The sequence below is a fragment of the Juglans regia genome, chromosome 8, assembly GCF_001411555.2.
Source record: "Juglans regia cultivar Chandler chromosome 8, Walnut 2.0, whole genome shotgun sequence".
Classification (NCBI taxonomy): Eukaryota; Viridiplantae; Streptophyta; class Magnoliopsida; order Fagales; family Juglandaceae; genus Juglans; species Juglans regia.
Genome location: NC_049908.1, coordinates 7,625,398 through 7,651,201, shown reverse-complemented (window position 1 = coordinate 7,651,201; position 25,804 = coordinate 7,625,398). Strand labels below are relative to the sequence as shown.

The window sequence follows — 25,804 nt, the reverse complement described above, 5'->3', positions numbered from 1 at the left end:
TTACGTAAAAGCTTTTTTGGGTACGTAAGTTTAAAAAAATTAAATTATTTATTATATTTTGTATGAAAATTTAAAAAAATTATAATGATGAAATGAGATGAAATACTTTCACTATCCAAACAGGACCAATACTTAAAAGACTTCAGGCATTATGTCATCTCCCATGATGGGCATAAACTGAAGCCACACAAGAATGTATCGCAAGTAAATGTTGTCCAAAATGTAATCAGGGTCTGAAATTGAAGAAATGGAGGGCATTCACAATCCAAAAGAATGAATTAATTGAAAGAGTTTCATTGATATAATTAGATTTGAAACTTAGGAAGGAGGCAACTCTTCTGGCGAGTAATTGGCTGGAGGCCGTGGTGGAGATGTCCCAAACTCTAGATTTGGGTAGAAACCCGGTGGCCGCTCCCGAGGTTGAATTGAAAGTAACTGACTCGAGTCACCCACAACGTCCGCCCAACCGTAATGAGGTTCAGCCCTTCATCAAAAGTGACAGCTCATCAAATTTTAATTTGAACTTAATTAAAGCCATTTTTCTTTGAGAGGATCACATTAACAAGGAAACTGGAATTAAAAAAAAAAAACCTTCAAAAAGTAATCTCTACTCTAATTCTCAGAACTTTATTGGCTACTCCCATTTAACTTACTATAGTGCATAAACTGCTAGCTTTGATGATTAACATAAGTATATTCTTACTCATAATAGGTTTCCTCGTCCACAACAATATCCCAGCTTTCACCTGTTGTGCTCTTCCCATATTTATGCACTTTACTGATGCAAGAAGAAAAAAAACGTATTAGTATCTAATACAGCATGCAAAAAACTACTTTTTTTTAATTGGCACCGGGTGTTTGGAACAAATTCCAGACTAAACCCGGGGGTGCATATGCTCTTAACAAGTTATTTCCTACAAGTGCATCGGGTAATTTAAGGAGAAAATTCCCCAGTTCGATGGCCTCTAGAATTGACTTCCTACGTGGATGTTTATCTTAATAAATACATGAAAAATAAAAGAACTGGGGTGTAATCATTATATTCAGAGGCAGTTAAATTTGAGAACAATTTGAACATGGTTCTATGCAAAAATCAAATGATTGTTGAACCGTTAGTTATCATGAGTGGAGAATTGCTAGATTCATAATGTGGTTTAATAGTTTGATGTCCATACCCATTTCCGAAGTGTTCTTCCCCCCATGTTCTTGACCAACCTGAATGAGAGAAAAAAAAGTAATGATGAACTCACACACACCATACCTAATTGGTTACATAAACAAGAACATTTCAATTGCTGGACATGGAAATAACTTGCTGAGAAATCCTAGGCAACTAACAACCAATGCCTCCAGTCCTGGCCTTCAAACCATGAGATAATCCTGATATATAGATTTCCCCGCTTCCCAAGAGTAGACCAGTTATGCACATTACGGTATGTCCAATATTTATTTATTTTGTGCAGATCAGTATCATGTTCTAAAGAATATTTGTACCCATAGGGTAGACCAGTTGAGCACTTATTTGTGTTTTGAGAAAAACACCTGCTACCAATGTGGCCAGGGATAAATATTACCAAAATTATAATCTGCAAGCAAAGGAAGACCCGTATGAAATCTCAAGGTATAAACGGAAACAGATATTGGTTGCTGCACAAGAAATTCTAAAATAACAAATAATTAACTCTATAGCGGTATGAGCAGATTTGATAGGCAAAATATACATTATCACTTGAGAATGTTAGCATTAGACATACGTTCACCAATGGGAGATACATGCCATGTCTCCCCTTGCCTGGAACCTATTCCAGCGAAGAACTTCTCTTCCCATTTGTCTCCCCATTTGGTTCCAAGTTCAGTCTCAGCCCATTTATCTGTCCTGAGGAGGGAGGTTAGAGAGAGAGAGAGTCAACTGGGAAAGTCTAATTGTATTAAACAGTGTCACCATGTCTCGGAAAAACGAAATCCTGGAACTTCCTAATATACTTCTCTTTTTCTATTTCTTTCTATCTGTTGCTCTGTATCATTAAAAAATGTATTATATGCAGTTGATATCTGAGTCTAAGACCAAATGAATTATACAAAGCACATTTAACTTCAAAGTGATATGAGAGGATGGTTAAAAACCATTTGAGAACAGATCCTCTTCCGTCATAATGCTCTCCCCACTTCTCCCACCATGACTGTTCTTTCAGTCTACCATATTTATGTGCCCCTTTCTCAGTCCAGCCTTTAGCATCGTATTTCTCCCACCTATATCCAGATTAGATGTATCATCAATATATTAGCAATATAAGATATCTCATTGTTGCTCGGATGCATAAATAGTACACAACATGGCACTATTGTGCATCAAAATATATTAGCTTACCACTTTTCAAACCATCCAGCATTCTCAGTGCCAGATTTTGCTTGTTTCTGCGCACTCCTCTCTATCCTTGCTAAATTACTGCATTATCAAAATCCAGGGAAATTGACTTGATATACTGATTGACGTGGAACAAACAGGAAAGTTACATTTGTAGTGTGAAAAATAAAGCAAAGCATTCAATTTTTTTAAAGGACAGTTTGACAATAAAGAAGACCTCCATTCATCTTGACGAAGATTTTCCTGCCATGTTTCCCACCATGAATCCCCTTCGGCATTTCTACCAGATTTTTCCACACCTGTGAGAAAATATAGAACTGAATGAATGCACATATAACGAAGCAAAAACTCTGATCAGCTACCCAAAAACTCTTTTATAAATACCAGTTGTTCCAGTAAAGATAGGTCAGCATGTACCTAGCTCTTTGTATCCACTCCAGTCACTTTTCTCCCACCACTGTCAATGACATTAATAAATCCAATTAAATGCATCCTCTTGAAATGATAGTTAATCGGGTCATAAAAAAATGTTTATTTAGATGATTAATAATAGAGTTTTGTTTTTTGATCGGTAGTAGGTGATTAATAATAGAGTGGACAATGAAAAGTGATAGATCACTCAAAAAAGAGTCCAAAGATAGGAAATTATTTGAGAAAACAAAAAATGTTACAAGAATTTTCTTCAAATAATTCCAATGCATTTGGATAATACCATAGATAGCTAGAAGGCAAAGATTTCGGCCAACGGAGAGACATGTTCCAAGCTAAAATATGCTAGTAATATTAAAAAAAAAAAAAAATTATAAACTTTCAAGGCATGAAAACTAGATAGAAACCATTAACTTTAATTTCAAAATATCATGGTCCTTTTCATCAATAATGTGCTAGTAATACAAGTAGAGATTGACTACTACCATTTTTATGAAATTTTGCGTCCCTTCTGACAACATTCATACCTTGCTATGTGCTAATACATTGATAACTTGAGGCTAAAGCATCCATAAGTTGTGACAAGGATCCAACAATAAGTTAATAACAATGATAATGATGATTTGATTTTACGGAATGAAAGAGAATTTTATCTACCAACTAAAAATTTCATAGTTTGTTAATAGTCATTTGGATTTAAGAATTCCTTACGACCTGTCCGGCTATTATTAGCCAAATAACAGCCTGCCAATCACATAGTTACACGTATAACTTCCACCACACTTATCCTAAACCAGCAAACATCAGAAAGGGGCAATCTCTCTTCTGCGTGATTTCAACCCGAAGGAACTCCCCTCACACCCCCCTTCGTCGAATCTCAACCTGAAGGACCTCTCCAAGAATCGCGTTGGCTCCGTCGAATCTCAACCCGAAGGAAAACTCCCATAAATCTCAACTCCCAAATCTTCTCCACGTGCCCTCACGAAACCCAGAGCCCATCCACCAGTCCATCGACGTTGACCTTGCTCCTCAAACCACAATCTGTCAAATGTATTTGATTTTAAGAAAATAATTTTTCATTATTGTTGTTGTGAATAATCGATTCGTTTGAGATAAAATCTTACAAAAGTAGATTGAATGAACCAAAGATGAAGAATGAAGAATCTTTGGTATAAAAAAGAAAAAAATGAAGAATAGTTGGTATAAAGGAAGATAAAGGTCTTCGACTGCTGGATTTGGAACTGAATCAATGGTGGGGACACAGACAGTGGATCTCCATCGCACTAGTTGGGTAGGGGAGTTTTTGGGGATGGGGCCTCGGTGGAAGAGGGAAGAAGAAAAGGGGATGACTTGCCGCACCGTGAGAAACGTCGCACTGTGAGAAACACGCTCGAGATCGAGTTCCTGCCGGACTGTGAAGTCGAGCTCCGTTGCGGCTCTTGGTCGATCTCTGTCGCATAGGTTGGGTAGGGGAATTTTTGGGGTTGGGGGCTTTGCTGGAAGAGGGAAGAAGAATAGATGAGAAAGGGGCTAGCTTGATTCTTTGTGGTCTAGCGTATTTCTCTTTCAATGTTTTTTCTTACGTGTCTTGAGTTGAATGGAGGGCTGTTTTGTGGGATTAACAGTTAGACCGGTCTGAAGTGCTTCTCTTTGGATTTCCGTATGCATTACATAAGACTTCAAATAAAAAAGGCATCAACCTGGCCGGCTAGGGAAATATTCTACAATATGTTTCTACACTGATTAATATTTTTTATGGGTAGAAAAGAAATTTCTACCCTGATTTATGGGTATCAAGAGCCTGGTTTTTCTTTCCTTTCGGCAGTCATAGCCTCTAAACCTAGTCCTTATTGCCTTAACCCTGTTCAGTCTCCATTATGTCTGAAATTTCCGAAACTTCCACCATGGCCAGACCTGAACCTGTGGTCAACACCAAAACTGAAACCAAAGTAGCCCATACCGAACCCCATTCAGTCCAAATCACAAATATTCGTCTCAATGAAGCCAACTTCTTGAGATGGTCTCAGTCAGTTCGAATGTATATCCGTGGGAGAGGTAAGATTGGGTACCTTACTGGTGAAACCAAGGCCCCTGATAGAGCAGACCTGTCATATGCTATATGGGATGTTGAAAATTCCATGATTATGGCTTGGCTTGTGAATGCAATGGATGAAGATATTAGCGCTAATTACATGTGCTATCCTACTACAAAAGAACTCTGGGATAATGTTAGCCAGATGTATTCTGACCTAGGAAATTATTCTCAGATTTATGAATTGTAGCAAAAAATCGGCAAAACCTAACAAGGGAAGACAGTGTGACTTAAGTATTTTAATGTCTTTAAGGGACTGTGGCAGGACTTGGATCTATTCAATGATTATGAATGGAAAAGCCCTGATGATTGCAACTACAACAAGAAGATGGTGGAAAATGCAAGAATTTTTAAATTCTTGGCTGGACTCAATGATGAGTTTGATGAAATCAGGGGGAGGATTCTTGGTAGACAACCTCTGCCTCCAATCGGAGAAGTATTTTCTGAAGTGAGACATGAAGATTGTCGTCGGAATGTTATACTAAAGAAAAAAGGGGTTGATGGAACAATAGAGAACTCGGCTTTGGTTGCTGCTAATCCTATTGTTTTGGCTGCTGCTAATGCCTCTATACAACAGTCATGTCCCAATCAAAAATCTCAAGTATGGTGTGACTATTGTAATAAGCCACGCCATACCCAAGAAACCTGCTGGAAACTACATGGAAAACCAGCAAATTGGAAGAGCAACAAACTTGGATCATACTATAAAAATTATTGAATAATATTCCTAGAGCAAATGAAGCCCAGACCAATGTTCTAATTTCAGAGTAGATGGATCAACTTCTTCAACTGTTGAAATCCAATCAGATATCTGGTACTTCTATTGGTTCTTGGCCCAAACAGGTACCATGTCGAGTGTCTATTCTATTTCTTTAGCCTTTGCACCATGGATTATTGATTCAGGTGCATCCGACCATATGACCAATATATCTCAATTGTTTCAATCTTATTATCCTTGTCCGGGTAATAAAAAGGTTAGAATTGCATATGGGAGTTTTTCATCCATTGCAGGAACATGTTCAATTAGAATTTCCGGGAAAATAGAATTAAAATCTGTCCTTCATGTTCCTAAACTACCTTGCAATCTTCTGTTTGTTGGTAGATTATCCTGTGATTCTAACTGTCGTATCATATTCTTTGATTCTCACTGTGAATTTCAGGAACAGAGCTCGGGGGCAATGATTGGTAGTGCTAGGATGATCAATGGCCTTTATTATTTTAATGATATCCTATTCAGCAATAAACAAGCTCAAGGCTTGAGTGGTAGTACTAGTTCAATCCCTGTGCGTGAACAAATAATGCTTTGGCATCTTAGATTAGGGCATCCTAGTTTTTCTTATTTAAAATATTTGTTGCCTAGTCTATTTAAAAATTTGGATTGTACTTCTCTTCATTGTGACATTTGTCATTTATCAAAAAGTCATCGAGTTCCTTATAATTCAAAAGGCCACCGTGCATCAAAACCTTTTTTATTTGATTTATAGTGATGTTTGGGGTCCCTCTAAGGTTACTACCTTATCCGGAAAAAATGGTTTGTGACTTTTATAGATGATCATACTCGGATTTGTTGGGTATATTTGATGAATGGAAAATCTGAAGTTGAAATATTATTCAATAATTTTTATAGTATGATCGAAAATCAATTTCATACAAAAAGAAGCATACTTCGTACGGATAATGGTACATAATATTTCAACCAAGTTTTGGGAAATTTTTTGAAAGAAAGAGGGATTCAACATCAATCCACGTGTCGTGACAGCCCACAACAAAATGGCATCCCTGAAAGAAAAAATCGTCATCTACTTGAGATTGCACGGGCCATAATGTTTTCCATGCATATTCCAAAATATTTGTGGGGGGATGCTATTCTAACTGCTTGTTACCTTATTAATAGAATGACTACCTGTGTGCTGCAGTATATCACTCCTTTGGCATGTCTAAAAAAATCATTTCCTGATAATAGGATAATTATTGATCTGCCTCTAAAAGTATTTGGATGCACTGTTTTTGTTCATATTCCAGCTCATCTTAGATCTAAACTTGATCCTAGGGCTGAAATGTATGTTTCTTGGATATTCTCCCAATAAGAAAGGGTACAAATGTTTGAATCCAAAAACAAAACAAAAAATCACATCAGTATGGAGTCATTTTTGTTGAAAATCAGTCTTACTTTAACCAAACTTATCTCTTCAGGGGGAGAAAGATAGTGAAGATCGGTTTTGGCAAACTTCTATACCAATGCCTAATGTTTTCCTTGACATTGACATCCCTCTACAAATCATTCAAGGAACTAAAATTTTAAATAGTGAAAAAAATGGAAATCTCAATCTGCCTGTCCAAAGCATGGGAATCAAAAACAGGGGGAGAATTGCTACAGAATAATCCCTCTTCTGAGCTTCGTGTTTATACTAGAGGCAGGTATCATTCTAATAATAAGGATCATCCCACAATTCCAGAGCAGAATCAATCATCACCTCCAAAAACTGGTCATTTGGAAACCCCAGGTAATCTTTCTACTACACTTCCAGTTGATTAATCTACTGACCTTGATGTACCTATAGCCATTAGGAAAGGAGTTAGAACCTGTACCACACACCCCATTGCCAAATATTTATCATATCACAGACTCTCTCATAATCATAAGGCCTTTACATCCAATATTTCTCACCTATTTGTTCCAAGGACCATTCAGGAAGCTATGGATCATCCGGATTGGAAGATAGCAGTTCTTGAAGAGATGAATGCACTACGGAACAACGGTACTTGGGAAATTATTGATTTACCAAAGGAAAAGAAAATTGTAGGTTGCAAATGGGTGTTTATAGTTAAATGCAAAGCTGATGGCAGTATAGAGAGATATAAGGTGAGACTCGTTGCAAAAGGATTTGCACAAACATACGGAATTGACTATCAAGAAACTTTCGCTCCAGTGGCCAAGATAAACTCAATCCAAGTGTTACTCTCCTTAGCTGTACATTCTAACTGGCCCTTAACACCAGTTGGATGTAAAGAATGTGTTTTTAAATGAAGATCTAGAGGATCAAGTGTTTATGGAATTACCACCAAGTTTTGAAGATAATCTTGGCAGAGATAAGGTGTGTAATTGAAAAAATCATTGTATGGGCTCAAGCAATCTCCGAGAGCTTGGTTTGAACGCTTTGGAAAGGCTGTAAAGGGTCATGGTTACTACCAAGGTCAAGTTGATCACACCATGTTCTATAAGCACTCAAGTGAAGGGAAGGTTGCTATTCTAATTGTCTATGTTGATGATATTATTTTGACAGGTAATGATAGCAAGGAACTTGAGAAATTAAAACAGATGCTTGCTAATGAATATGAGATTAAAGACTTGGGTGACTTGAAGTATTTTCTCGGTATGAAATTTGCAAAGTCAAGAAAATGTATTTTTGTTTCACAAAGAAAATATGTGCTTGACTTGCTTGGAGAAACAGGTTTACTAGGGTGTAAAGCAGTTGAGACGCCTATAGAACCTAATCTTAAACTACAACCTGCCAAGCCTGAAGAAGTAACCAATAGAGACCAGTACCAAGGATTGGTTGGAAGGCTACTTTATCTATCACATACATGTTCTGACATAGCCTTAGTTGTCAGTATGGTAAGCCAATTCATGCACTCACCAGGGCCTAACCACTTTGATGCAGTTTATAGAATCCTTAGATATTTAAAGGGAACTCCAGGAAAATGTCTATTGTTTGAAGACCATAAACATCTACAAGTTGAGGTATACAGTGATGCAGATTGGGCTGAGAGTATAACCAATAGAAGATCAACTTCTGGTTATTGTGCCTTTGCTAGTGGAAATTTGGTTACATGGCGCAGCAAAAAACATAATGTGGTAGCTAGGAGTAGTGCAGAGGCAGAATTTAGAGCAATTGCTCATGGGATTTGTGAAGTGTTGTGGATTAAAAAACTATTGGAAGAATTGAAAGTCATTAATCCACTACCTATGAAACTGTATGGCGATAAGAAATCTGCCATAGCCATTGCTCACAATCCAATGCTTCATGATAGAACAAAACATGTTGAGGACGACAAGCATTTTATAAAGGAGAAGCTGGACAGTGGACTGATTTGTTTACCCTATATCTCTACTATTGAACAAGTAGCAGATATACTTACAAAAGGACTACCAAAGAAGCAATTTGAAAATTTGATCGGCAAGCTGGCTATGGAAGACATCTTCAAACCAGCTTGAAGGGGAGTGTTGGAAAGTTTCCAAATTTATCCAGTCAACTCTCCCTGGATTATAGGAGAAATTTCTGTAATTATGTAAATATTCTTAGGAGATATTCTAGGAGATTTGTTAGCAATTGTCATTCTTTCCTTTTGTTATTCTTTCCTTTATTATTCTTTCCTTTTAGCTTATCCTTGTAGTCTATAAGACATGCGGATTGTACCTTATTTTAGTTAATAAGAAATACTATTCTCTTCTCCACTTCTAGATGTGGTATCAGAGTGGCGTAGCGGAAGCGTGGTGGGTCCATAACCCACAAGTCCCAAGATCGAACCTGGCTCTGATACCATCTAGAAGTGGAGAAGAGAATAGTATTTCTTATTAACTAAAATAAGGAACAATCCGTATGTCTTATAGACTACAAGGATAAGCTAAAATGAAAGAATAATAAATAAAAGAATAACAAAAGGAAAGAATGACAATTGCTAACAAATCTCCTAGAATATCTCCTAAGAATATTTACATAATTACAGAAATTTCTCCTATAATCTAGGGAGAGTTGACTGGATAAATTTGGAAACTTTCCAACAAAAGCCAACGTAACAAATCACTTTCCCATAGCCATCAATCGGCACCTATAACCTCCACCAAGAAGATCTTGCCAATAAGATGACCATTACTTAAAAGGAAATGTTTTTGCTTTCTCATTACTAAAGTACCCTAGGAAGTTATATAAATTTCAATCCCCCAATGATGATTCTCATTCCCTCTTAATCGTATAGATGAAACATCACAACTCCTTGCATAGAAGGTTTTAAATCAGATTACACCTTGAGATTGTCCAAGGGTTATGCACCCTTGAGCTTTCAGCTGAAATGAAAACGGTCTATTAGCTCATACCCTTAAGTTTTTACCACATTCTATCCTCTTTTTGATAAGTAATCAAGAAATTGTATTCATAGAAATTGGCAAAGCCCAAGTGCACAGGAAGTATACATGAGAAGCACCTAGTTAGAAATTCTTTCTTCTTTATAAGTAGCTCTTTATTAACTGTTCGGCTTTAGTTGATTTTCTTTTTTTCTGATGAATAAGATTTAGTTGATACTCAATACCATAACCAACGGTTATGTCAAAGGATAGCTTCAGTTATGCTATCAAAATATCTAATAGTAGCCTCGGAAACATGCAAGTCGCGATCATTGAGCGGGTCGAACTTCTTTGGTTGCATTTTCATCAGTATAGATACATATAAAGTACTGTAAAATTAGATTAGCATTTTCAATTACACTAAGTAATTCACAGAACATTTATTCCATTTAGCTTCACTCCAATACTAAAATACTTTCCTACATGAAATATCATGATATCATAGAATGATTTCATACCGTTTCTTTCCATTCTGAGGAACCATCGTGTGACTGACCACCCATCCTTGTCCGCCTAGATCTGTATCCATTTTCACCCAAATCTTCCCCGCTTTCTTGATACCAAATACTTCCATCTTCATTGGTGCCGTACTCGTTAACATTCTCATTCAGCAAGCTAATGCCCCAGTCCTTCTCATTTGCAATACCAGTGTCTACAGTGAATAAATAGACCAGTGAACACAAAAGGTTTTATCAGACATGATATCTCCAGATGCCACCAATCAGTTGTTAGCATAGATGGAATTTCTCCGTTGATTTTCTTAGTTATCTTAAGTTTTTAGCTTGAGCAATGTCAACCCATTAAAATTACCTCTTTTTGGAGGAGTGTCACGGGATTGTGGACCTGTATTCCCCAGGGTACAGCGAGGGTAGAATTGTATTTCTTGTTTTGAAACAGAGCGCCATCTGCAAGATAATTACAATGCTAAAAAAGCAACTCAACCAAACCAATGGCCAGCACAAGTTGTCTTCCAAAAGCAATCAAGACCTTAAAAGGACTCTAATATGCAAGCATTACATTATAAATACACCGGTAACAACAAAAAATACATACATTACAGACAATTGCAGGCGCGCACACAGATATGTATGTATGTATATAGAATAATAATGCTATATGTATGTTCTCTTTTCCGTTTCGTACTGACGTAATAAAAATAAATACTGTTAATTTAGGAGCTTTTTACCTTTTTGACTAATGTGAAAATACTGATATAACTATGTGAGTAAGCAAAACTAAACAAGAAAATTGGAACGTACTGAGAAGAATCGAAGGGCACCGCATGGGAGACTTGGGTACGGACTTTGTGGGGGGTTTTCTTGGGGTCGAACAGCCATTTTTCTGTCTTCTCCATGCGCTTTGCCGACCCGGTCGCTCTCCGGATCGAGACCACCGGGTCGGAGCCGCAGCAGCTGACTCGACCCAGCTGTCCGACTCGGTCACGCACCTTTCTGCTCCACCGCTTCCCCAACTCTAGTCCAAGGCCACGCGTCTTAGGAAAAACATCTCGGACGAATCGCCGTCCTGGCCCGAGCTTGAAATTGAACTGAGCCGATAAGCGTCCGGAACTCGCCACCATTATTTACGAAAATGCCATTCCAATGAAATAAAAACAAAGGAAAAGAACAACTCAATGCCCTAGGAAAAAGCTCTTAGCACAGAGTTTGCTGGATTGAAGAAAGAGAAGAAGAACTGTGTTATTCTCCTTAGTTTGGTGCAAATACTTTGGGAGAATAAGAAAAGGGACCAACAGGACTAGATGCGAGAAATTCGGGCGAATCTTTGTGCTAGGACATTTGATGCTGAGGGACTGAGCTTCGAAGAGTGAAGAAGAAGAAGAAGAAGAAGAAGAAGAAGAAGAGAGATCGAAGAGTGGAGCTTTGGCAATGGCTGTGGAGTGCGAATTCCCCGATTTAATCATACACGTGTACAGAAGGCGGGGCCTACTTTGCCACGTTTCGACGTTTGTTCCGTCACTTCTCTCCCTGTTGGGTTTTGTCATTGTCTCATTGATGTGCGTAGCAGCCCGGCTCACGAATCCAATAATTGTTTTCGTAAATCATTTCGCGTCTTGTCACGTCTCTTCTTATCTTATTTAATAATTATAATTTTTTTAAAATTTATATATAAAATATAATAAATAATTTAATTTTTTAAATCTTAAATAAAAATTATATTAAAAAATTATTTTTTAATAATATTTTATTCAACTTTAAATTTTATTACATCCCATCTATATAATCAAAAAAAATTAAGTAGTGAAAACCTGGTAGGTGGGTGTTATCTTCTATGTCTAAATTAATTTTATTTTTTTAGAGAGAGTTAGACTGCGTTTAGATATTGAATTTAATTGAATTAAAATGATAAAATATTGTTATAATATTATTTTTTAATATTATTATTATTTTAAGATTTAAAAAAGTTAAATTATTTATTATATTTTGTATTAAAATTTAAAAATGTTGTAATGATGAGTTGAGATGAATTTATGAAGCAAACGAAGCCTTAGTCCTCTAAAATCTTCTGAATGGCTGAATCATAGATGTGGCTAGGCTTATATACCTTCTTCTTCAGGTAGAACCTCAGTTTTCTTTGCTTTCATAAATCATCTCAAATTATTTTATCTTATCTAATAATTATAATTTTTTTAAATTTACACACAAAATATAATAAACAATTCAACTTTTTTAAATCTCAAATAAAATTAATATTAAAAAATTATATTCTAACAATATTTTATTCAACTTTTAACTCTTATTTTATCTCATCTTATCTATATAACCAAATAAGACCGAATAGTGAAGATTTGGTGGGTGGGTGTTATCTTCGATATTTAAATTAGTTCTATTTTTTTAGAGAGAGTTAGTCCTCTAAAATCTCTTGAATGGGTTGAATCTTATATGTGTCTAGGCTTATATACCTCATTTCTCAGGTAGGACCTCTATTTTCTTTATGTTGGGGTGTCTAAACTGTACTGTAACCATATTGTCACATTAAATGCAGCGTGGCTTCCTCGGGTCATGTCTCATGTGACAGAAGGTGAAGTGCAACATTTTTCTGGGTATTCTATTAGGGACAGAGCCTCCCATCAGGATCTCCTGTCTATGACAGTATCTAGTCATTTAATGCGGTTGATGTCCTATCTTCGCACATTGATCCTCTTTTCGCGTTGTCTGGGCATTTTGTTAGGAACAGAGCCTCCCGTTGAGATCTCCCGTCTATGATCGTATCTAGTCATTTATATGCGGCGTGACTCTCCTATAGATTATTTTGACAGAGACATGTCGGCGTGCATGTTGTCCTATCTTCCCACATTGATCTTCTTTTCACTTAAACCTTCTTCTCTTTTACCATTTGCTAGACTAGTTATATTTTGATCATTGGGCCTTCTCAAGGTGGGTCGGCCCAGCCTGGTGTGCAACAAATCTACCCCCTCCAGGTTGGATGGAACACGGACACGAATCCACGGTCCAATAAAATCTACTCCAATAAGGTTTAGAAAAAGAATCAATCGGGAATAAGAATTTCTTTATTAAAAGAAAGTTTATTTATAAACTCTTTTATTCTCACCCTAAATAAAAAATATATATTTATTATTTATCCGCCAACTCATGAGTCATGAGTATAGCTCTTTTCATTTTCATTATCTATACATTTTCTCACACAATACCTAATTATGAAATTAAAATTTTAGGTAACTTTTTTTTTTTCTCTCAAAATAGTAGAATTGGAAGAAATAAATTGAAATGGAAATGATTTGAGAGTAATGTTAATTGTTACATGCCACTCTTTTTTTTTTAAATCATATCCAATTTTATTGATAAAACTCCTTTATGACAATGCTTCAATACAAGAATGGCTTTCCTCCATATCAACAACATCTGATATTCCTAGATCATTTATTGCTAGTACATGAGCCACAATATATTCGCCTCTCTATTGATGTATTGAGCTGACCAATGATAAGATTTTGTAAGCATTTGTTTGATATCAATGATTAACATCCATGTGATGTTCTGTGGAACTTCAAAGTTTTTGATAGCTTGAACCACTTGTAGAGCATCACCCTCTAGAATTACTTTCCTTAATCCCAACTGAGTACCAAAAATTGCAAGAACACAAAAAGTCTCTACCAAGAGTGGATCAGAATATAAGTCTCTTTTCATTCTCATTGTTCACAAACGGCCTCTCATCTCTCAATCACGCACTATTACCTCAATTTAAACCTTACATTGAATTTTATCAATTGCTGCATCTCAATTGATCTTGAGTACTTCCTTTGGAGGAGCCTCGCAACAACGGTTGTGTCTTGTGGATATTGCATCATTTGTAGAATTATTGTCATCCAAAGATTTGAGATCAAGCCGGGTCTTTTTTTTTTTTTGCTACACCAAGGAACTTGGATGTGTGAATTTTGCACTAAACACAAAGTCATTCATTCTCTTCCAGATTCTTCGAGTAACCATTGTTATCTCTTCAATTTCTTCATTTCCAAATTATATCCCAAACATGGTTTCTAGAGTTTTCATGAATGTCTCCTTTATGTTATGCTCTTTTGTAATTTTTTTTGGCATTGCCTCCAAACATCTTTTGCTAAGATATATCTTCACATGCCACACTCTCAGTTCACTTTCATCCACTATTTAAAATGAGAACTTTTAGCTCAAAGACAATATATATATATATATATATATATTAAGTTCTCCTTCATTGAGTAATAGTATTATTTATTACTCAATAGTATTGTTTATTATTTGTTTTAGAAAAACTCTATATGCAGCTGTCGAATGTACAGTCTTCACGCACTAGTTTACATGGCCCACAATCTCAAATAAATGAAACGGTTGGTTTCACATATTGGGGTTCAAACGCATCAGGAGCTTATGGGAGTTTTGGGCGGTAGAGGGAAGAGAAACATGGGCAGGAGAGGGAATGGAATTAACCAAACAGTGCATTTCACCTCAAAATGAAAACACACCATTTTGATCATGCTTTACTCTAGCTCATGCTTCACCTCTGCATTTCGATCCTTGAAGTATAACTAAACCTAGTCCTAAGCCCAGTGGTTCACCTCTCTGCATTTCGTGTTCCTAAACCGAGATCGTCGCACCACTATATGCCTCAGCCTCGTGCGGTGGTAAAGTGTGTCACAGTAGGCGACGGTGCCATTGGCAAGACTTCTATGCTCATCTCCTACACCAGCAACAATTTCCCTACGGTCAGTGTCGTTTCTATTTAGTCCCTAATAATAACCAAATCGTACATAACTTTCATATTTTAAATAAAGCATTATTACAACTATGTAATGTTAGTCTTTATATTTTTATTAGATTGTAATATTTAATTTTCCTTACATAAATAGTTAAAAATAAGCTTTGGACGTGAATGTAAAAGGAAGAGAAAAAAGAAAAAAAAAAGAAAAAAAAAGGGCTGCACATTGGACGTATAAAAGTAGATGTGAAGAATGAAGATAATGAAAAGAAAAAAAGTAGAAGATGCAAAGGAATAAAAACGTGGGCCCAAGCACTTCAAAAGTATTTCTCTTTTATAAGTTTACGTGAGTTCGATCCCAATCTTGCTAAACTATACTTCGGTATGGTTCATGTTCTTGTGAGTATACTTAAAATTTCCTAACAAGCTTTTGGCGATGTTGCCGGAGACTTGGTTAGGAAAACATATTAAATATTAAATAAATTTATTCTTCTACTAGTTGTAGCTAGTGTTTTTTTTTTAAATAATTCAAAAAATTCAATTATAAAAAAAAATAAAAAATTATACATCATCTTACTAGTCTAGATTTTTATTCTTTGTCTACAACAGGGGGAAAGCTTTGAAGACGTAAAAACTCTTAGGATGTTGTTTTCACCTATTACCACTAATCTTTCATCATGTTATATAGTGTTGACTGCAACTACTGCGGTACACTTTGAGTTGAAATCACAAATAATTCAACTACTTCCTACCTTTCATGATTTTGACAGATAAGATCATAACATGCATGTAAAGGATTTTCTTGAAATTTGTGCTACCTTTAGGTTTTAAAACTTCACTAATGAGTCAGTTCGATTATGCTTGTTTCATTTCTCTTAAAAGGAAAAGGCAAGGGCTTGGCTTAACTCTCTGTCTTCTAAATCTATCACTTCTTAGGATATTCTTATCACAAAATTTCTCTCTAAGTTTTTTTTTCAATTTCAAAAATCAATACTTTGAGAAGAGAGATTGCTTATTTTTATCAAGAAAAGAGAGTTGGAAAAGATTTAAAGACCTAATTCCAAAGTGTCCCCACCATAGTTTTGAGACATGGAGATTATTGCAATATTTTTATAATAGTTTAACTCAGACAAATTGTAACATGATTGAATTGACTAATGGTGGTGGATTTTTTAGTTTAACGGATGATGATGCGTATAAATTTCTTGAAAACTTATCAAAAAACTCATATCAATGGGATTTTTCTAATCATAGAGAGAGATCATCCTAGACAATTAAGAAATGAGGTTTGTATGAAATAAGTGAAAATCATGATATTAAAGTTAGATTAGACAATCTCACTCATATGGTAGAAGCTTTGACTTTAAGTAAAACCATGAATTATGTTAGTCAATTTCAAGAGAAGAATGTTCTTTCTGTTCTTTGTCCTTTCACACAGACCTACTTAGAGTGCTATGCTGAGTAAGGAGATGTACTGAATAAGTTTGAGAAGACATTTGCTAATCCTTCTCCAAAGACATTCAATCATAATTAGCAGAGTCATCCTAATCTTTCCTTGAGACAAAATCAACTACCAATGAATTTAGGTGGACTAAGATGCAGCAACAAAGTCAATTCCGACCACCTAACCCAATTTATCCTTTTGTTCCTCAATCTACTCCATCATTTGTGGTAGCATCACAGCAACAATCATACTTAGAGGAGTATCTTAAGCCATTCATGCAATCAACTATCAGGCCATTCAGGAGATGAAAAATTCCATTGAGATGTATTCTCAAGGAATTTCAAAATTAGATAATCAAATTGGCCAGTTGGCAACCCAAGTTGGTGAGAGGGAGAAAGGAAAATTCCCAAGTCAGCCTACATTCAATCCGAAAGGGCAATATTCCCTTAATAATGCATCAAGTTCGACTCATGGACATGAGCATATTTAGACCATTACCACATTTAGGTCGGGTAAGCAAATTGACAATCAAGTTAAAATACCAAGAGATGAGGAGTTGGGGCTCCACAGAGTAAAATAATATCAACCCAACGTCCATCAAAGTTCATGATTCTAGTCCTTCTAAGCTTGTTAAGAAACTTGTTTCTAGAGCCCCATTTCCTCAAAGGTTGGCAAATCCTAAAAAAAATGTTAATTTTGATGATGTTTTAGACGTGTTTAAGAAAATACAAATTAATATATCATTCCTTAATGAAATTCAACAAATACCTACTTATACAAAGTTTCTTAAGGATCTTGTTATAGTGAAAAGAAAAACTAGTGTTTCAAAAAATACATTTTTGACTGAACAAACTAGTTCTGTCATTCAAAGTAAATATCTAGCCATTGGGAAGCTACTACCATAATCTGTATATTGCAGTTAGGATTAGGGAGCTAAAACCTATTCAAATAACACTTTAGTTAGCTAATAAGTTCATTAAGATTTGCAAAGATATTGTTGAGGATGTCTTGAGCAAAGCAGACTCATTCTATTTTCCAATGGATTTTGTGTTATTAGACACCGAGCTCACTCAAAATATTAGTACACAAATCCATGTTATTTTGGAAAGTCATTTCTTAGCCAAATCTAATGCTTTAATTAATTGCCGAAGTGGTGTGATGAAAATCTCTGTTGAAAACACAACTGTTGAGCTTAATATTTTTCACATAAGCAAGCAAATATCTGATGATGAAGATATCTGTGACATTAATATGATTGAGAGTTTTGTGCTGGACACTTTGGTACAAGCAAGTTGTGAGAACTCTCTAGAAGCTTACTGTACTCATTTTGGGTGCAATTTTGATTTTAAGAAATCATATAAAGAATAAATGAAAGAGAAAATATATTTGCAATCGTGAATTATGCAACCACCACGTAATCACTTTAAAAAAAGTGAATAAAACATGGGACCCACATAAAAAAAATTAATTTTTTAATAGTGAACCCTACTCTTTTTCAAAGCGATTCTGCAGCGTTTACGCATTTCACAGTTGTATGTAGAATTACTCTAAATGAAAATAGTTCATGATCGAAACATATTGAGAAAACCATTTGAACCCGATCAAGAAGTCCTTGGTAATTCTCATTCACATCCTTTCCCAAGAAAACTATGATTCAGAGGGACTCATACATTAATAGTGCACATTGTATCCAAATGGGGGCATTTGAAATTGAAAATTCTAGAAATAGTGGTATTTTTGAAGTTAATGCAACGCTTGAAACCATTTTTAGAAATTGAGAAGCCAGAAGTTGAAAAAGTGCCACTAGAAGATCCTGCTTATCAGGATTAATCTGCAATTTTGGTATAGATTAGTGCATTAAAAAAACAAAACAAAAAAAGAATTTTCATTTTTTTTTATCCCTTTTCATTTTCAATTGATCTTTATTTTAGTACCTAATTTTTTTTTTCTTTGTTCATTTTAGCTAATATTTTGCAGGATATAGTTTGTCAATAATCAGCTTGTTCAGGTAGTTCGCTCCTCGCCCACCTCTATCATTCTGAATTCTCATGTTCCTACTATATCCTGCAAAATATACTATTTTAAGCATATAATTTTCACATTGAGGACAATGTTCCTACTATATCCTGCAAAATTCAATATTCTTGTCTAAAAAATGCTTGCATCATTTGGGTTTTCCTTTTTTTTTTCCTTTGTAGTGTTTTCTTGGCTCTGTTCTTTAAACCCTCCATTTAGGTTTTGAGGAAATCCTGAGAATAAAATGTGAAAGATTTCAACTTTGATGCTAATTTTGTGTTTTGAATGAGTGATTTAGGGCTTTGTTTGATTTGACAATTTGTTCTCACCCATAACTTTTGGAGAAGTTTGGTTTGCTGCAATGGGCTTTTAGCGTTCTTTCTGAACAGCTTGGAAGGTTAGAAAGTATTTTTTTTTATGGGGTATGGTTTCTTAGTCTAAACTAAGGTCCCGTTTGGTTGGAAGACTCAACTGAGATCAACTCAGTTCAGTCTAATTTTAAACTGAGTTTAACATCTAAATATTCAACGTTTAAATTACTAAACTCATCTCAACTCAAAACCTCCTTACACGTGGGACCCACAACCTTTTTCAACTCAACATATCTTTATACATGCGACCTACAACTTTTTTCAATTTCCTATAAATAGTACTAAACTCATCTTAACATTCAAACTCATCTAAACTCATTTTAGATGAGCTCCACATAACTTACTCTACCTACTCAACTCACTATTATTCACAAAGAATTCAGCTCAGCTTAACTCAACTCAACATCCAAATGCAACCTAAATGAAAATGATCATCTTAACTAAGTCAAGGAGTTTTATGATTGGTCAGATTAGAATCTAAAGATTCACAACTATTTGCTTTCCTTTAGAACTTTCTTATCAAATTTGAGTGAGTCATTGTAATAATGAATCTTTGGTAACTTCGTGAACTGTTGTATGGACTGCTCTGCTCTTTTGTCTTATGATTTTGTGAACTGTTGTATAGTGAATTAGAATTACTTAAACTCCTTATTAAATAAACTGCTTATTAAGTGAATTTCTTTATGAACTGTTTATTATTTTTTCTGGTGAAGTCGTTATAATTCCTTGTGATAGATTTAGAATGTCATCAGCATTTTTTTTCATCATCTTTTGTTAAGCGTCTTTGAGGAATGACCCAATGTGCATTTGCGGTTTTAAAACTCCACTTACAACATCAAATACTCCAAAAAAATTCGAGCTGACCCTTATTTGGATGTCCAAAATATAATACAGAGGTAGAAACAATCATCGGAGATTAACATATTACAACTATTTTAAATGGGCAGATAATAGTGAAAACAGAGAGAAATTAAATTGTTAAAGAATGGTGAAAATCTAAAAGAGAGATGAAGAGATTGGGAAGAGTAAATTGGGACTCCACAACAATCAAGTTGATATTCGAAGGCAAGAAACGGGCATGTAGCATTCATGCACACTACTTCGTGTGTATTGGAGTGTTTTCATATTAATTTCACTGTACTTAATATGATAAAAGTGAAGCCCCAATTAATGGACACTTGGTCCCAATTAAAGGGTACTTGTATATCGTATGTATATAATCTTGACCAACCAGTCGGTCACTTGTTTGGCTTGGTGTTACTATTTAGTGAAATTCCCAAAGTTTCAACAATATTGTGTGTTTTGATCTTTCTTGCATTTAAACAAAATTCCTCACAACACGTTATAATCTGACGTTATCACGCCCTTCATAAATATTCCAATATATTTCTTTGTACACAGAAAAGAACGTCCTAATCATAATTCACACAGGTGAATACGGTAGTAGAAAAACCACATCCACATTAATTAAACAAAAGAAAAAAACAGACAGCAACTATAATAAAGGACCTCTCAACATGATGGCCAAGTCATTCAATGTAAGCTCGTATCGTAGCAACGCTCAACCAAGGCTATAGTTGCTACGATATGAGCTATGATCATCTTTACCAGCCGGATGCAACTTTCAGATAGTAAAGAGGACTCGAGTCAATATAGCTCATAATTCGCAGCCGTAGAGGCATATGTTATTGGAAATCTGTTCATCCTGGTGCAGAGTCTTTACAAAATATGGTTTGTCAAGTATCACAACCATGATGGGAGAAATATCTTCTTTTCTGAACATTTCCATTCGGAGTCACTTGTATTCGATTAATTGAGTCAGACTGCTAAATAGAATTTTCAGGCCTCAAGAAGCTATTAAAAATCCTTGTTTCTTCCCTTGTAACCTTCAATATATATGGGATATGTCTCATCTTCTTGGTTTTGTATGTTTATGGTCAATGAAGCATCCCACTCTACCTAGAGAACCAAAGTTTCACCCGTGTGAGATCACCCGATCTGGGTCATTGGAAAATGGATGATTCTCGATGTGTAACAAATGAGCTGCAACATGTAAGAACAAAACAAAATAAAGTGTTCCATCCAGATGCTATTTTCCTTTTAACTTTTCAACAAAATAAAGTTCTCGGCATTTGCAACAACTTCTCCCAACACACTTGTAGCTCGAATAAATCCCCATTTTACCACCACGAGGTTGTGCTTCCCCATCCGCTCTAATATACCACTGTGTGCAACACGTGTTGCCTGAAAATTGGAAAATAGAAGCTATCTAAATATAAATGCCTTCTAGATCAATATATATATATATATATATATATATATATAAATGCTTAAATGAATTGAACCATAAACGGATTCAGATTCTCCAATATCATACAAAATCCCTAATGGTTTAAACATATTTAAGTTCCTGAAGGTATTTTTTCATAAGTCGATTAAGTTCCTGAAGGGTTGACAAAACTAAGATAGATTTAAGTTCCACAGCTCACAAAAATTCTTTAAAAAAGACAATGGCAAATTTAGCATAACAGTAGAAAATATAATAAAGAAGAATCATGTGGCATTTTCACAATTTTCATCCATGATCGTAATATAAAGAAAAAGTAACTACCATACAAAAAATACTGAAGCTTGCATCTATGAATGTTAAAAAACATACTGACAAAAAATTACTGAAGCTTGCATGTGTGAACGTAATAGAAGAAAATACTAACCCAGTCCATTTGAAAAATATTTTGAGCAGCTGTTAAAAAAACATATATTCTATCATATGTTTTTTTTTTTTTTTTGTTTCCTTTCTATAAGATCACTAAGATTTTCTTTCCTTCATCAAACAACTACTTTTTATTTACAAAATATCATAATTACTCACTTCTACAATAAGCACTCCGGCTGTGTCTCATCCATGCTCTCCAACTGTGTTCCATCTACCCCAAGTTGCATCTGTGAACATAATAAAATATATGTTTAACAGATAAAAACGTTAAATAACATCATGCCAAGTCCAACAAAGTAAATTATACAGCATGACATAGTTAAAAATGAGTACTTTCTTTGAACTTCCAGTTATAGTTGTATCGACTGTTGTCACTCCAACATTGGAACCCGTTCGGTGAGGAGGCTTGTTAGTGCGATAGACATCGTTCATTGCATATAACTTCTCAACCATATCCTCAGTATACTCATCGCATGACGCTGCATTTGTTATCACGTCGTAACATATATTTAATAGACGTGAATATCTGCGAGCTTCTGGCCTCTGATCAGCTACATCATAACCACTTCGGATAAGAGTGTATCTCCTTTTTATATCCTTCCTCCATCGATCCAATATGTACTTCTCTGGCAATGAACGTACTCGGCTAATTTTGAAAATGGCTAGAATATGTCTACACAATATCCCTCTCATCTCAAACAATCCACAGGAACATTTTGCTTCGCACTCGGCCTCATTAAAGTACGTAACCTCTTTGATGAAATAATCAACACGCACTTCATCTTCTACCAGATATGTTGCAATTACACCATCATTTTGTTGTAGAACTGGAAAACAATTGATTATCCCTATTATTTCTTGTTGAACTTCTCTAAATTTAGAGTTCGTGTACAACTCTTGAAATCTCTTTTCAAATGGCATAACAGAAATGCAGGGAATTATGACGTTTAATGAGTGAAAGTCCGCCTCATTCTCATTCTCAATCTTCTTCCTCAAAGCATTGTCGAACTGATCAACAAACTCTTTTAGGTTTGTCCTAGCATGGACAAACCCGTCGAAGAAAGAATTCACGCTCTCGCTTTGTTGGGTAGTACTCATTCCAGCCCAAAAGAAATCTTTCAGGAATACCGGTGCCCAATACCTATGCTCAATGTATAAACTTTGTAACCAGGCATTCTCATGCAAGTTGTACGTGGTAATTAACACGTCCCAACAACTCTCAAACTCTTCAATAGTTTGAGAGTCATATACACACTTTAGCAACTGACTTTTCAACCCAGTATTGTATGCACTATGGGAACCAAGCTTCTCAGATACATTTTTCAATATGTGCCACAAGCAAAATCTATGTCGGCTATCTGGAAAAACAATAGCAATCGCATTTTTTATTGCTCTATTTTGATCTGTGATAATAGCCTTTGGAACTTTACCATCCATACAATTCAACCAAGTCTCAAATAACTATGTAAATGTTTCTGTATCTTCACTAGAAATCAAACCTACTCCTAAAAGGATTGACTGGCCATGGTGGTTTACACCCACAAACGGTACAAAAGGCATCCCATATCTATTTTTCAAATATGAGGTGTCAAATGTTATGACATCACCAAAATGTTTGTAGGCTGCCCTACTTCGTGCATCAGCCCAGAAAACATTCATTAACCTAGAGTCATCATCAAAATCCATTAGAGTAAAAAAGCCACCACTCTTGTATTGCATCATAGCAAAATACTCACAAAGAGCTCTAGCATCGCCTTTCTCGAGTCGTAGGTGTCGTGACTCGCTCACTTCTCTATTGCATCGAAAGAGCCTTGATTTTTGTAGACTTAGGTTGTGATTGTGTGTATTGTGAACCGTTGTCACCCGCAATATCCCATCTATTTTTATAACATTTATCTTTGCCTTACAGTCCGTCTTTCTTGTCGGACGTGGCTTGGTGACATTTGATGTCCGATTTCGTGCTTTGCCACCACGAGCACAACCAAGCGTGACATATCTGACACTCCCATTCTTTTCTCTGACACTCCTTTCTGTCATTACCCCAAACCCGCATTGTTTAGAGTATCGCTTATAATAAGCGATTAATTCTTCCACAGATGTAAACAACATCCCTGACTTTGGCTCGTCAATGCTATCACCCCCATCATTATGCACTATGTGATATGTCCTGAATTTGCCATTGTCATTCTTGGTTTCAACAGTATTACCCAAAGAGGAACTAGACAGCACTTCAACTTCCCTAGAATCTAGTGTGGCCTCTTTAATTTCTTTCTCGCGTCTTGAGCTTGTAGCGTTGAGCCCAGTCGAAGGGCTAATTGCATATTGAAATGGGTATGCAATATTCGGCTGCAAAAAACATGAACAAAAACATAAATGAATCAAAGAACTTCATTGTGAAAAACTAAAGCACAATATCTATATGTCCAACACATCACCTGGCTCCTCCATGGATATTGGTAGGAATCCGGACGAGGAACAAAAGGTGGTAAAGAAGATCTAGACAACGATTGAATTTCTCTCGAATCTCTAGCTGTGAGCATCATCGGAGGGGTAGGTCCAGCGTGTAATGGGTATTGTAGGTTTTGCTACAATTTGCCGCAACAATAAACATGAAAAAAAAAAACAATATCTTCGTTGTATAATTAAAGCACAATATTTGCAAGTCCAACGCATCACCTGGCTGTTTCATGGATATAGGTTGACATTTGGACGAGGAACAAAAGGCGGTAACCATGCATGTGGCACTGGTCCATAGTAACCATGCATGTAGTTTGCAAATTCTGAATAAAGTGGTCTAGGCATGTCCTAATATATAAACAATAATGATAATGAACCCAATATTAAGTACTAAAAATACACATCAATACAACACAAAAACTGAATTTGAAACGATATTGCAATACCTGGATTGATGGATTTGAGACAGGAGGTGTTATGGGAGATGCGTGTTCTTTCCCTTTTCCCATCTAAACAATCCCAATAAGAACTAGCTCTGCAAACAATATCACATATGTGAAGCCTTAAATATGTTCTGACTTCAAAAAAGAAAGCAAAAAATACAAATAAATAGAAAATAACTCACTATTCCCAAGCATCTGCATTCACGCGTACTTGAAATAAGGCTTTTGCTCAAACAAAAAATACATCTATATTCATTTATAACAAAAACATACATATATGTTTATAACACCACACAAAACAAAACAAAAGCACGATTTTGTGAAATGAATTCAGCTATGAGAATACAAATCTGTCAAAGAAAAAATCAGCACTCAAAACTCAGAAATCTGTGATGGTCAAGGACTAAGAGCAGGTTTGGGAGGTGGGATGAGAATTTTATATTTTATTTTGAAGTTTAAAATATTATGTTTTAATATTATTATTGTTTTGAGATTTGAAAAAAGTATATTAAAATTTGAAAAAGTTGAATTGTTTATTATATTTTGTATGAGAATTTGAAAAAGGTATAATGATGAGATGAGATGAGATAAGAATTTTATGTTTTGTCTTGTGCCTCAAACCTGCCCTAAGTTTCCAAGCTTGATGCAAAATTTCATCGTTTACAAAGGGGCGTAAAAGCCACATTTGGCAATAGCTCTCTAATTCTCCTGACGATTATTTTAAGTTTAGTGCAGAAACAATTTTTTCCTGCAACAAAGTATGATATTATATCTTTTCCTGCAAAATTTTTTCCTGCAACAATTTTTTCCTGCAACAAACATCTAATATCTTTTGCAGGCACCAAAAGATATTAGATGTTTGTAATGATTATCTAGATTGGAGTTGTGGCATGAAGGGAGTGAGGAAGCTCAATACCACTACAATAAGCTATCAAGACATTTTGGTCAATACATTTCCACAATAATTTCAAGGGGAAGCTGCAAACTTACCTATTTTCCAAAGAGAACGGTCTGCTGCTTTACCAACTGTGCATGAGGACTTGATCTTATCGTTCGAGCCAATAATAATTATAATAAGATTACAAAGAAAACAAATACACCAGTAATGATGCTTACTCTTTCCAGCATTTCATGATCT

General features: G+C 35.5%; 2 protein-coding genes across 2 annotated transcripts; both read right to left on the bottom strand.

Moving 5' to 3' along the window:
- Positions 1-274: 274 nt before the first annotated feature.
- Positions 275-11,937, bottom strand: LOC109004293. The gene is made up of 11 exons (XM_018982805.2): positions 11,268-11,937; positions 10,819-10,913; positions 10,467-10,660; positions 2,783-2,822; positions 2,583-2,664; positions 2,369-2,446; positions 2,125-2,250; positions 1,755-1,876; positions 1,176-1,215; positions 704-778; positions 275-484 (listed from the first exon to the last, which is right to left on the bottom strand). Exons 1-11 carry the CDS (start codon positions 11,585-11,587, stop codon positions 319-321), a joined length of 1,338 nt encoding a protein of 445 aa, XP_018838350.1. The 5' UTR covers positions 11,588-11,937; the 3' UTR covers positions 275-318.
- A 9,987-nt stretch (positions 11,938-21,924) lies between these two features.
- Positions 21,925-23,203, bottom strand: LOC109004292 (protein FAR1-RELATED SEQUENCE 5-like). The gene is made up of 2 exons (XM_035692744.1): positions 22,100-23,203; positions 21,925-21,993 (listed from the first exon to the last, which is right to left on the bottom strand). The coding sequence occupies exons 1-2, from the start codon at positions 23,201-23,203 to the stop codon at positions 21,925-21,927; spliced, it is 1,173 nt and encodes a 390-aa protein (XP_035548637.1).
- Between the last annotated feature and the right edge of the window lie 2,601 nt (positions 23,204-25,804).